Source organism: Dama dama, chromosome 13 (assembly GCF_033118175.1).
Source record: "Dama dama isolate Ldn47 chromosome 13, ASM3311817v1, whole genome shotgun sequence".
NCBI lineage: Eukaryota > Metazoa > Chordata > Mammalia > Artiodactyla > Cervidae > Dama > Dama dama.
Window position 1 is genome coordinate 42,468,503 of NC_083693.1, and position 14,338 is coordinate 42,482,840.

Consider the following 14,338-nt stretch of genomic DNA (forward strand, 5'->3'; position numbering starts at 1 on the left):
GAGTCTAGGATGATCTCAAGTCCAGACAATATGTCGAGACAAAGAAGGTGAAATACCGCAGGGAAGAGAAGCCCTGCGTAAGTTCGCAATGGAGCAGCAGAGGGTCAAGGTGAAGATGTGTTGCCTGAAAATGGCTCACATACCAGACTGGACTTCTTGGCTCTGAATGGACCCCCATGGCCTTGGTTAGTAATCAAATAAAGCAAATGATAGACTTTGGTTGCACCAAAGGTGAAAAAGTGTTTGCAGAAAAAGGGTGCTGGTCTTATTCTACCCACCAATACGGATCCAATTCCACAGTTTGCAGGGGACACTTTAAGAGGAGTGTTGGCAAGGTGAGGTGACCAGGAGGATGAGAAACAAAACACTCAGTGTGACAGTGGACAGTCAGAGGAAGGAGAGTGGGTCAGGCTGGAGATGACACAAGTTTGCCAACAACAACAGGGCTGACATGGGCATGGGAGCTGACTTCTCCGGAGCCAATCTCAGAAGGGAAAAGGCAGGACTGGGAGAGGCAACTGGAGAGAGACAGGGAGAAAGAGAGGGAGCTGATGGAGACTGCAGAGGGTTTCCTGAGAGGCAATGAGCTCCCTGTCTTGAGAAGTGAGCACCTAGAGTCTGTCAACCCTTGTGTGTTGGAGGGAGTGTCAAACGTCCTCTCTGCGGCAGGGAGCAGGGTGGGAAGGGTGCATCATAACCAAGAGACTGTGAGCGAGCATGGAGCACTGCTGGGAGGGGTTCAGGCACTGTGAAAAGCAGGCAGGAGCCTCTCGTGGTGGGATGGTGAGCCCTGCCCCAACGCTGAGCACCTGTGAGCCAAGGGCCAGGCGGGCCCTGGAAAAGCACAGGCTCTCCCCTCTCACGTATCCGTCCCCAGCTCCCTTTGGTTGTATGGGAAGATCTCTGGATTGGGCCTCGAGTCTGAGCAAGTGGGAAAAGGGTACCTGGGAACAGGAGACAGACAGACAATTCCTCTGTCTCCTGCCCTGTGGCCTGGGAGAATGAGAGGACAGGGAGGGAGGGTGCTCAGGGTGAGCTCGGGGCCAGGGATAGGGCAGGGAAGACAGTCAGGGATGTTGTGAGGTTGAAAGAGGGGAAAGGGTATTTTTTTCTCTGGGTTTGCCATTGTCCTTTCAGTAGCATTTTCAGAGCTGAAGTCGTTGGGGTTGAACTGAAGCTCCCAGAGGATAGAAACGGCTGAGGAGGCCGCTGTGCTACCCTGGACACTGGGTCTTCCGGGCAGCTGGGCTTGGTGAGGAAATGGAGATGAGCTCGTGTTGGGGCTTCTCTGAGGACCGGCCCCAGGGTTGTCACGTGTGGTTTCCAAAAATCCATAAAAATTCATCAGAAGTCCGCATGGTTCTGCCTGTCGCCCGCCCTCTGCTCCACATTTGCAAAACAGCCACTTGTCCCCACTCTGGGCTGGTCTCCAGAGAGAGCTTTGTAAGTGGGTTGAATAAAAGCACCAGGGCAGCATTTTGCATGGCATCAAAGCCCTGCCCCCCACCTTGAGGAGAACAAGGAGGGGGAAGGTCAGATCAGATGGGACTGTGGGAGTCACCCTCAGTGGGGAGAGCAGGGGCCAGCTCCTCCTCTCCTTCAATGCACCCTGTCTGTGACAAACCCAAAGAAGCAGTCGGTTTTGAATCCTCCAGAGACTCTCAGGGCTGTGGGCTAATGAGGGGTGGCTACCCACCCAGAGGCCCTAACTTGCCTGGTAACCTGGCACCCTGTTTGGACAAGAGTCAAGGCCTCAAATCCCAGCCCCAAGAGAATACCCAGATGACAGCAAGGACTTGTCCCACCTCGTGGGGAGGCATAGTTCCAGGCTAGGAGTCAGGAGCTAACACAATGAGCACCTACTATGTGCAGGCCAGGCTCCCATCCACATAGTTAGCCTAGGAAACCCAGTCAGTGATCTCACTTCAAAGAGGCTGTCTGCAACCTGGAGGGCACCCAGGATGCTATGGGATCTAGAAACCAGTTCATTAAAAGAGGCAGACTGCTTAGCCCGGAGAAGCCCAGACTCCTGGGGGACCAGATTGCATTCTTCAAAGAGAAGAGGCCAAGATCAGAGAGGAATGGAGGAGGCTATGGGTTTACTCATGTATGTATATGTGGAGTGGCCATTGGCTCCTGGGTTCTCAGAGTCGAATAGACCTCCAAGGTGAACTTCCACCGAATAGGCCATGAAGAGAAGTTTTCCATGTATATGCAGGTGTCCATGTTTTCCTAGTTTTTTGTATCTATGTGTAGTTATACGTGTATGTACTCATCCATACACACACACACACACACACACACACACACACACACAGCTCCAGCTTAAGGCAAATCACTCTAAGCAGCAGGTGTCCATTGAGAAGTTCCATCAGAGGGAAAAAGCTTAACTCGTCACCAGCAGAACCAGCTTCAAGCACAGTACCCCAAACCAGGAAACTGCTCCCTCTTCCCATTGACTGCGATGGCAGGCTTTGTTGGCTAGTCTGCCTACCAGAGGATGGGGTTGCGCTCTGGCTCCAGAGGGCAGAGTCAGCAGCCTGGGGCAGAGGGAGAGCCCCTGGAGGCAGGGCGGGCTCAGTGTGGAGTAAACACTTCTATCAGCTGTAGCCACTGAACCATGGGACTGGCTGCTTCTGGAGGTAGTGAGCTCCCAGACTTGGCAGAGCAGGAGGAGAGACTGGGATGACCACCATGGTGGACAGGATCACAGAGATTCCCGTCCAGGTGAGCTGTTGAGAGACACTTCTGTGGTCTCTGCCTGGTTGGAAGTTCCACGGTGTCCTTGTTCCTGGAGTTCTTAAAATGGATGATATGAAAGCTGTGACTATGAGGAAACTGTTTATCAGAAGGTCAAGTAACCAGGATGGGCTGTGCCCAAACCTTCAGGACATGTAGGTTCTCAGGAAAGAGGCTGGAATGCAGAGATGAAGACTGCGTGACTCCCACAAATTGGTGGACGGCACCTTCGGTGGACCAATAAGACGGAAGGAACCCAGTCTTCTTTGATATAGCAGCTTGGCTGGTAACCCTACTTGGAGAGCCCATCAGATCCAAAGAGCCTGTCCAAACCCTTCCTATCATGTCACCTCATTTGGGTTCATCAGGCCTCATATCCTGAGCTGATATCTGCTCATGAATTGATTTGCTCATTTCTCTGGTCCACACTCCCTGCTCTCTAAGAATACAAGCTTTGTGAAGACAGGGCCTTCTCTCATCTTTTTCAGTGTAAGACTCATAAACCCAGGACAGTATCAGTTACACAGCAGGTGCTCAGAAAAGACGTGCAGTTGGATGGAAAGCGGTAGTGGTGTTACAGCAAAGACAATGGTGAAGAGCGGAGCCAGGGACGCATCCTTTAGGTGTAGCTGCTATACCCTCTGATCTCTTCATCAACATTCTCCACCACCCTTAGGGAGGAGGACGCCAAAGGGCTCAGACACTAGCAAAGAGCCCTGTCCACGCCTGAGGAGGGTGAATTCAAGGCAGGTGGGCTCCATGTCTTCTGGCTCCTCCCTCTCCTCATTGCAGTCCACAAGGGCCTCTGAAATTCTAGTCCTCATCAAATATAAAGTGGGATAAAAGAATGAATGATCAGGTTACCAAGCCTGCAGGAAACTTATGCCAAAACCATCCATGTTAGCTCTTCATATTCAGGCCCCCACATTGGACTTCAAGATTCTAGAATCAAAGCAAATCAGTTATTGGCCAATTCTCAGATAGTTTCGCCAAGAAACAGTTTAACCACAGAAAGATTGCGCTTCTGTGCGCGCCAGTGCTGGTGTGAAAACATCTGTGTGTGTCAGTTTGCATGTGTGTGTGTGTGGGGGGGCATGTATCTGTATGCATTAAATGTATATACCCTTGCAGAGAGGTGTGTAAGTTTGCGTGTGCGTGTCTCTGCAAATGTGGTTGTCTGTGTGTGGGTTTTCAAATGCGATCGTGTGAGAGCATGTGTAGAGCTGTGTGTGTGTGAACACTTGGCTGCAGAATCTGAATTTCCTTCAGTGCTGTTTTTCTGGTCCACACCCAATCTTGATCCCCTTTCTTTTCCTTTCTTCTCGGAAATCCATTACTGAAAGGTTTTTTTTTTTTTTTTTTTTTTTTTAACCCGCCTCCAGGGGGAGGGGGCTGGGAGAAGGGGAAGCTAAAATCACAAGGCCCAGATCAAAACACTCAGCAGCTAAATGAATTCGGCAGCATTTTCCCGCATGACTTGGAGGGATAATTTAGTGAGGCCGCCAGCTGGAAGGAAAGGGATTAATTCTGCACTTAGCACAGCTCCAGTGAATAATTCATCGCTGAGACCTTTGTGCCCAGCCCCTGGGCGATGGAGGAGACAGCCTGCCCACCTGCCTGTTGCCTGCCTGGGTCCCCCAGTGCCCTGACCAGCAGCACGTGATGCTCCTTTCGGTCCTCAGGACACATGTGCTCCAGTGAATGGGTAGCAGGTGGGGCGGGGCTGGGGCCGGTGAGGAAGGGGCTGGCGGTGGCCTGGCGCGGACTGACTCCAGACCCTGAGAAGAGCCCTGGAGGGTTGAGCTCCATCTGGGACATTTTTCTCCAAGGACTCTGCTTCCCCTTCCTCGGAGTCTTTTGTTGCTTCTGTGTCCTCCCCTCTCGGTAACGTCTCCATCTATCCCTAGTTTGGTGGTGATGGTGGTGGTGGTGATGGGGTGGACGTCAGGTGGTATCTAACGCACCCTCTGTGACCAAGAACCAGAGGAGTCTCGAGAGGGCGATGCGGAACATTCCACAGTGGGGAGTGCTATGGGAGGTTTCCAGCACTCACCAGAGGGCTTGCGGGAGACACTTTGGGGCTGGTACCTTCCCAGATACCCCCTCAGATGCTCCCACAAGGAAGTCCCTGGGTTCTTCACAGATAAAGTCACAGGTGGCTATTTCTCCTGGCCCAGAAAGCCAGTAGGAGTGGGCTGATCCAGCCATCAGCCCCCTGCAAGCATTTCCGGGGTTCATGGTCCTAAACTGCCCACATCCCAACCTCCTGCCTCTCTCAGCACCTCAGAGGGAAAAGTGGGAAGAGTCCAGCCCATCAGGTGCCCTGGAGCCAAGTGACCCAGGTCCAAGCTGGACTCAGAGCTCAGGTACAGCTGCTGGAGGAAGAGAACCCGTCCATCAGACAGGGCTCAGCCCCTGGGGGTTTTCTGCTCAGGCCAACTCAGCTGCAGTAGGCAGGGTTCCAAAAACGAGCCTCCAAGATTCCACACCCTAAGCCCTGAAACCTGTGAATACGGTGAGCTATCACACCTAAAATTATGTCACGTGGCACCGCGGACCTCAATATGGGACATCAGCAGAAGCCTGATTGAATCACAGGAGCCCCTTTACAAGCAGAGCATTTTCTCTGGCTGCTGACAGAGGAGAAATTCAGAGCGCTTTGCGGAGGGAGGGGGGTTTGACATGCCAACTGGCGTAAAGACGGAGGAGGCATTGTGAGAAGGAATGTGGGTGGCCTTCAGGAGCTGAGAGGCCCCCGGCTGACAGCCCAGCCAGCTAGGGAACAGGGACCTTAGTGCTGCAGGGAACTGGATTCTGATGAACAACCTCAGTGAGCCTGGAAGTGCTCTATTCCTCAGATCCTCCAGATGGGAACAGGACTCTGCCTGTATCCTGTATCCTGATTTCAGCCTTGCTGTACTGGACTGCCTACCTACAGAAGTGTGAACTCATACATGAGTGTTGCTTTAAGCCACTAAGTTTGTGGTAGTTTTTAACACAGCGACAGAAGCGAATATCCTCATTCATTCGCTCTTGTAGCATCTCGATCCCAGAGAGCCAGGCTTGGCATGGGAGGAGTTAGAGGCTGACACTCAGGTCTGAGTGGCTCTCTGTTCTCAACTCTTTCTTCCTAATCTGTTTTTTTCAAGCCTTAACTCACCCTCAGGAATAGCAGCCCCCTCCTTCCAAAAGCTCCAGAACAAGGTCAGCAATTGAGAAGGAGGTGGCAACCCACTGAGAGGCTACACCAGCTGGCACATGGGCTTCCAGGCCCTGAGTTTTCCCTGACCATGGTCTTATGTTGGAGGAAAGCAGCTGGAAGGAGAGATCCACCGTGGGGGCCTCACTATTTCTGGTTTTCAGCTTGGTGTCCTGGGGGAGGTAAAGGGAACCGTCGGCCACACTGGCCAGGGCAGGCAGCTGCTGCCACCGCTGCCCACTGTCCCAGGTTCCCTAGGATGGTGCCTGGGGAGGCTGTGCCCAGGGGGTGGAAGGGAGGCGGGAGCTGGCCTCCCACCTCTGAACTCCCACCTCTGCTCACTCTAACTACTTCCGTACCCCCACTGAGCCCAAGCCCGCAAGAGAGCTGACTGGCTCCTTCAGGCTTGCGTCCTGGCAGAGTGGGGAATCTCTAATTTGTTGAGGTCTGTTCGTGACTACCCACTCCAGTATTCTTGCCTGGAGGATTCCATGGACAGGGAGCCTGGTTGACTACAGTCCATGGGGTTGCAGAGTCAGACATGACTGAGCACCTAACACTACCTATCTATTATGTCAGGGTGGCCAAGATATCTTTTTAAAATTACTTTTGGTTGCCAAATTGTGCCTCTTTGTTTTTTATGAGTTTAATTTTTTGGCCTTGCCACATATGGGATTTTCTGACCGGGGATTGAACCCAGGCACCCTGCACTGGAAGCTGAGTCTTAACCACTGGACTAACAAGGGAGGTCCCTTGACCATAGTCTTTTAGGGAAAAACGTGGCATAGAAATAGGCAGTGATGATGATAACTCATTGTTATTGAGCATTTATTCTATTCTATGTGTTATACAGGTGTTTCCTCAAAAACAAAACAAAACAAAACAAAACTCATAGCAACCATATGAGAAAAGTACTATTATGAAGAACCGATTTTATAAAAAGGGAAACTAAGGCTGAGACCAAGTAATTTTTCCACGGTCATGTAAGCTGATAAATACTAGACCCAGACAGTCTGGCTCTAGACTTTCATGGTATACAGAGAAATCATATCCAGCATGTTGTTTCCATATCAGAGATGCGTGCTCTATAGGTTCAGAGAGGTGAAGTAAATTGTTCCAGGTTCTGCTGAGAGGACTAGGGCAAGTCAAAATTTGAACTCAGGTCTGGCTGGTTAAAAGTCTGCTATCCCCCAGGGCCTCTTGTGCTTCTCCCAGGTTGCCCAGGGGCAACTTCATCACTAGCCCAGGGGCAAGGCTGAGTTTTGGTGTTGGAGGTAGTCCTCACATCTGACAGTGGTCAGATGCCCTGCTGGAGGCCCTGCTGGAAGTTGCTGGAGAAGGCAGATTCGCTCTGTTGGTGGGGCGAGGTGGAGCACGTTGGGGAGCGGTGGGGCCAGGGGGACCAGCCATGGACTGTCCAGGGGGCCACTCACAGTGATGGGGAGCTTCTCTACACGCAGTCCATTCAGGCCTTTCCCTACCAGCATCTTGTGGTACAAACGGCTCTTTAGTGGCAACACGGAGATGCCCAGGAGTATGTTAAGAGTCCGTGGTTCACTGCCTTTCACTGTGGGGGAAGATCAACTGGGCTCCCACCAAAGCCCCCAGCCCAGGCTTCTTGGATCTCAGCATCTGAGGCCCCACTGGGGCCCCTCTTTTGGTCAGTGCTGTGTGCTAAGTCACTTCAGTCATGTCCGACTCTTTGTGATCCTATGGACTGTAGCCTGCCCAGCTTGCTTCCATGGGATTCTCCAGGCAAGAATACTGGAGTGGGTTGCCATTTCCTTCTCCAGGGCATCTTCCTGACCCAGGGATCCAACCCGAGTCGCCTGTGTCTCCTGCACTGCAGGCAGATTCTTTACCACTGAGCCACCAGGGAAGCCTCCTTTGGTACCTGACATCTGATTCTCCCATCCCTCACCACCCTCCAGTTTCCTGCCTCCTGAACTTTCCCTGCACAAATCTCCTCTGCCCTTCAGGGCTTCCTGAGTTCAGGGCCAATGCTAAGCATATTCTATATATCTGGATGTTTATATGGCTCTCCTTTGGCTCTATGCTTTGGGGGCTTCGCTCAGGTGGTGTGGAACTGACTGTGGATCAGCTGGTCTCTGAATCCTGTCTCCCTGCCTCCAAGGCTGTGAGCTCTAAGGGTTCCTCTCCTCTCCCGTCACTGATAGACTCAAGTAGAGGCAGGTGGTGGTGCAATAAACACATGGATCTACTATGGAAATAGGGCCCGTGTGTCCTGGCCCAGGCCCCAGTGTGCTCCCCAATCTGTCTGCATACACCAGAGGCTCTCTTGGGACCCCTTCACCCATCCCCACAGGAGGCAGAGGCAGGATGGTCTGAACACCCTTTCAGACATGTGTCCCGGTGTGTGGCTTCCCTGAGATGGCGATGGCAGTCACTCACTTAAAGACGAGGAGCAGTACTCCAGACCAGGGTTGTGTCCTCTGAGAAGCTGGTGGCCCCATCCTGGTTTTGAAAGAGGAAGTGATGCCACAGGGGCAGCTCTGGGACTCCCCCAGGCTTGGACAGCTGCAAGGAGAAGGTGGGAGTAGGTGGTGGGGTCACAGCTTCTCCCAAATCAAGGAATATTCAAGCATCATGTTGTGTGATTGTCTGTATCCATCACAGAGTTTGTCCCGATTATGAAAGCAACACACAGTTTTGGAAAAATACAGAAAAGCAGAAAGATGAAATAAAACCTGAATTCCTACATTAGAGACAACTGTTCACAATATTGCATGGTTCTTTCTAGGGTTTTTTTTTTTTTTTTTTGGATGCACTGTGATTCTTGCAGGATCTTGGTTCCCCAACCAGGGATCAAACTCATGCCCCCTGTGGTCCTAACTACTGGACTGCCAGGGAATTCCCTCTTTCTGTTGATAGGTTTTTTTTTTCCCCATGCATATTTTGTATATAATTGCCATGTAATTGTCATCCTAACATCTTGCCTTGTTTTTTTACATTTACCATTAAAACCTGAGCATATCCAGAGTCCTAAGTAACATTAATTACCCATCTGTAGTAGCTGCAGGACATTCTGTCATGTCCAAGCATCCTGGTTTCTCCCTTCCGATTTGTCCAATAAACTGCATCGAATAATCTTTGATACATAGCTCTGTATCTTAAATTATTTCCTTAGAACAAGTACCCAAAATAGAACTGTTGAATTAAAGGACATGCATATTTTAAGACACTTGATTCATCATGGGGAAACTATTCCTCAACAGTTATACCAGTGTTCCCACCCATGGCTGGTGGTGTTCTAGATGCCAAATTAGATGTGACCTCTGTCCTTGTCACCAGCCCCTCTCTGCCCTGCGTGGGTGTCCCAGCCCCCTGCAGCAGCCACAGCAGCTCTTCAATAGGGCATCTGGGGGACTAAGCCAGCATCCGGGGCACACATATGGCTAGTATTTAAACAACAAAACGAGACAGCATTAACGATAGCCCCCAAACAAGGGACTGTTTGAGACACTCCCACGGATGATCAGAAAAGCCTGCTTGAAGGAAGCAGGACTAGAGGAAGCCTCTGAGAGAAAGGTCTAGAGGGCTGAAGGGAGGGAGGATGTTATTCTGAGTGGGAAAACCTCCTGAGCCAAAGTGTGGAGGTGGCATCAAGCCTGACATGTGTGGACCCCCTAGAATGAGGAGGGACTCCAAGGAGAGAAGGTCAAGCATTTGCAAAGGCCAGAAGGTGATGAGTGAGTGATGGGATTGGGTGTGTGTGTGTTGGGGGAGGGGGATGGCATCAGCCTGTAACACCCAGCAGGCAGCCCTGTGTGGTCCCCAACCCAGGGATGTGCCTGGAGGTCATTGGCACAGACTCTCCAAGTAGCTGTCATGCCTCTGCCCCCAGCCCAGGGCTTTTAGCAACAGTGGCAGCTCTCCCACCTCTGGCTCCTCTGCGGGAATCAGTCATCACTTGGAAAGGTCAGCACAAATGCACTGCCGGCTCCAGGAGTTATTGACAGCAGGATTGCGAAATACAGTGTGGGTCCCCTCCCCCGCCATGGCAGGGCCTTGATGCCTGTCACACTAAAGTGTCTCTCCCATCCTCCCACGCCTGGCTGGAGGTTCAGCTGTGTCTGCCTCTGCCCCCGGGGAGATGAGCTGCAGTCATTTTGGGGCCTGAATACAGGGGTGATGGGTGTGTTCCTGAGAGCAGGCGCTGGTGGCAGCTCAGGACAGTGCCTTGGCCACCAGGTCAGGTCAGAGAAACTGCTCTGGGTTCTGTGGTGCCCGGGAATGGCCTTTCAGGGTTTATCCCCAAACCATGCCAATCCCAGAGCGACCATTCTCCCGAATCCCGGAGGGGCATCCACACAGCCTGGACCATCTGCCAAATACCAAGGCACTCAAGGAGGACCTGTGACAGACCCCTCTGCCCCACTCAGGAAGAGGGGTGTTTAATGGATGCTGGCTGTCCTCTCTAGGGACTATTAATGTGTCTAAATGGAGTCTACACAGCAAGAAACAGTGTCTGCCTGGCCAGGAAGGACAGCTCCCTCCCTGAATGGTTTCCCAGATGAGTCCCCCAGGAAAGATCCTTTCAGACCTAGAACTGGGGAGGAAGGGTCAGCCTCTCTCCTGTGTGTATGGGGTGGGGGCAAGGAATCAAGGTTAAACTACCTCCCGAGGCTGATGCCAGGGACCTGGTGAAGATGCTGGTGGCATGGAGTGGGGGCACCATAAGTGGGGAAGCCATTCCCCACAGATGCTAATGGCAAAGGCTCTGGCAGGCTGTGGAATAAGGAACGTGATTAACCTTCAGCTGTGATCTTCAGCAAAGCCATTAACCCCCAGCCACTGAGGCAGACCTGCCTTCCCCGGGGACAGAGCCTTCATTACACGGCCTATGGTCCCTCCTGGCATTTCCCCAGGGCCCGCCACACCCACACCCACATCTGCTGCTGCCTGCTCTGCCCAGACGCAGTGGTGGCCACCAGGGCAAGAGCAGCTGTGGGGGCAGCTGATGCTGGGTGGCTGGGACACCTAGGCTCCGGGCCCAGGTCTGCCTCAACCTTGTGTGTGACCTTCAGCAAGTCCCTTCCCCTCTCTAGGACCTGGTTTTCATGGTCCAGTGAGAAAACATCTTGGGTGCCACATTCTGACCGGCTGCTGTGAAGGCTGAAGGAGACAGCAGATGTTTTGCTGTGAAGGTGAAAGCTCAGGTCAGTTGAACTCAGCAAATACTAATTGGAGGCTTCTCCATACTCATAGATACTGAGGTTCAGTAGGGCCTGTGGGGGAACTAGAGCCTGACTGTGCTCCCCTCTGGAGCTCATCGCCTGCCAGGGGGATAGGGTGCTCACACACACACACACACACACACAGAGTTATGATCCATGCAGAGGCCTAGGCAAGTTGTGGGTCATGGAAGCCACATGTCTAAGAGAAAAGCTATGACTTCCAACCTGGAGAGGGGAGGGCCTTAGGGATTGTGCAGTAGGTATAAGAAGGTGGAAGACCACTCCAGGCTGAGAGTACAGAGAGGCTAAGACTGGGAGGTGACAGAGGTCAGCATGGGTATGAACAGCTGGTCATCCAGTGTAGCTAGAGAATGCCTGGGTGAACAGGGACAGAGACCCAGAAGGCTGGGGGGGACAAGGCCTTGTGTATCTGGCTGACAGTGAGGGCTTTGCCCTGTCCATTGTAGGGACAAGGAGTCCAGGGGGAAGGCCTAACGCTGGGCAGGGAGCCACCGTGGCCACCCGTGGCAGGATGGGGCCCTGCTGGAGGCTGCTGCAATGGTCCAGCCAAGAGGAGACGCCAGCAAAGGAAAGAGGCCTCATGAGAGCTTGGGTGCAGACTGGCTGTGGGAACTCAGCAGGGAAGAGATGCAAGTGATGCGAGACTCCACTGCTTACATTTCATCAGCCAGGAGCTCTATCAGTTCTGTGGGAGGCCAGGGTAGGAATGACTCCTAAGTTCCACCCTATGTTGGGTCCCACAGGCTGTGCTAGGTCAACTTATCAGAGTTCAGGTTTCGCTATCATCACCAGGCTCCGAGAGGGGTGGAGCAGACATGGAGGGCTGCCTACCCCTCAGCCACTCCCTTTCTTTCCTCCGAGCCGAGAACCAGCTTGGGTCCAGGTGCCCCTTCTCTACACCTGTCTGCACTTGCTACTGGCAGGGTGATATGCCGTGTCTTTCCTCCATGATTGGCTGAGAGAAGTGCATGTGATCCAATTCTGGCCAAAAAGATGAGAGGGGGGAGTCTTCTGAAGGGCAGCTGGAGGAGGTTGCCAAGTCCTCATAAAAACCACTTGTGGGTGTTGGCAGGAATGTAAATTGGTGCAGCCACTATGGAAAACAGTATGGAGGTTCCTCAGGAAGCTAAAAAAAAAAAAAGAAAGAGCTGTCATATCATCCAACAATCCCACTCCTGGGTATATACCCAGACAAAACTGTGATTCAAAGAGATACAGGCACTTCTGTGTTCACAGCGGCACTATTCACAATAGCCAAGTCAAGGAAGCAACCTAAATGTCCATCGACAGATGAATGGATAAAGAAAGCGTGGTACATATACACAATGGAACACGACTCAGCAGTAAAAAGGAACGAAATAATGCCACTTACAACACTGTAGATGCAACTAGAGATTGACCTACTAAGTGCAGTAAGTTAGAAAGAAAGACAGATGCCGCGTGACATCACTTGTATGTAGTATCTAAAATATGACACAAATGAAACTTTTTACGAAATAGAAAGAGACTCACAGACACAGAGAGCAGACTTGTGGCTGCCAAGGGGGAGGGGGTTGGAGGAGAGACGGAAGGAGAGTTTGGGATTAGCAAGTGTAAACTATTATATGTAGGACGATGGGCAAACAATAAGGTCCCACTGTACGGCATGGGGGTTTATATTCAATATCCTGTGATAAACCATAATGGAAAAGAATATATATAAAAAGTATGTCTATATGTGTAAAACTGAGTCTTTGCTGTTTAGCAGAGAATCAACTATACTTCAATAAATTAAAAAAAAAACACACACTTGTGGGGAGGAGAGGCTCTCTTGTCCTCCTGGTCTTGGCACCTCTTCCTCTGGATGGGTTGGGAGAATGTTCTGTATCCATGAGCTGTTAACCGGCTGAAGATGGCAATCCAGGGCTGTTGAAAAGATCCTGAATCCCTGAGGATGCTGCTGAGCCTACGCATCAACCAATTCTGGCAGCATCTTCATGGGGATCCGTCCCAAGGTGCCACAAGAGTTTAAGTCGATGGGAATTAGGGTTCATGTGACTTGTAGCCAAATGTAACAAGAGCATTGGCGAGGCTGGCCTCAGAGCGGGCACTGCACTAGGGGAAGGGCAGCTCTGAAAGGGTCCGAATCCATTTCACTTCCACCCAGGATGTGGACATTTTGCACCGGTTAACCCAGTAAGTTTTCCTAACAGTGCAGTAAGGTAGAAATTAGGAATTGGAGAAATCAAGAAGCTTGCCAAGTGGACTTCCCTGGTGGTCCAGCGGCTAAGACTGCACACTCCCAATGCAGGGGGCCCAGGTTCAACCCTTGGTCAGGTAACTAGAAACTGCATGCTGCAACTTAAAAAAAAAAAAAAAATCCTGCTTGTCACAATGAACACAGAAGGCCCTATGTGCCACAACCAAGACTCCATACAGCCCAGCAGATTAAAAAAAAAGAAGAAGCAGCTTTCCAAAGTTCACACAGACAGCAAGTCACAGTAAAGGGGTCATACCCCGATCTTCTAGACCCTCGAGTCCGCACCCACAGTGCTGGTCACGGTGCGTGACTGGTGGGACATCACTACACCCCAAGATGTCCGAGGAGCAGGTGCCAGAAGTGAGCTAGTCCAACCCCCACCCCTGAACTAAGATGAGGGGACTGGCACTCCGAGAGAGGACAGGACAGGGATCTGTGTGAGCTGCTGGTGGTGCTCTGCTCACCCCCTCATCTCCCCGCCTGTGCCACAGAAGCCTGCCCGTGTCCTCTCACTGCTGGGACCTGGCACCGCTGTGCCAGCTGCCAGTGAGTTCCCAATCTGGCCCAACTGCCATGGCCAGGTGATCTTCAGCAAGGGTCCCACCATCGCTGGGCCTCTGGCCCCCAGCCCCACACATGCAAGAGGCGCTGGGAACAATGCCCCCACCCAGACTAGTTAGACAGCCAGCCAAGGCAGCCAGAGCCCCCCAGGGTGGGGAGGGGGCTCACTCATTAAAGCAGTCAGCGCTTCCTGTCCCTCGGGATTGCCTGCTGATTGGTTCATAATTTTCTGGGCAAATGCAGGGCCATGAGTGAGATGACTCCAGGGAAATCAGGCCGAGGATTGGTTTGGGTTTGAAGCCTCTGTCCCCAGAGTCCCCCTCTGTCCCACCCCTCCTTACCACCATCACTCTTGTTCGTGTCTAAGCCTTCTTCCAGTGT

At 52.0% G+C, this 14,338-nt stretch overlaps 1 protein-coding gene across 1 annotated transcript in view; it reads right to left on the reverse strand.

Moving 5' to 3' along the window:
- The window catches only part of CCDC33 (coiled-coil domain containing 33), a 136,259-nt gene that overhangs the window by 54,463 nt on the left and 67,458 nt on the right, over positions 1–14,338 (reverse strand). Inside the window, 3 exon segments of the mRNA XM_061159108.1 lie at positions 6,029–6,111; positions 7,372–7,505; positions 8,359–8,480. Coding sequence (XP_061015091.1) covers positions 6,029–6,111; positions 7,372–7,505; positions 8,359–8,480 — 339 coding nt within the window.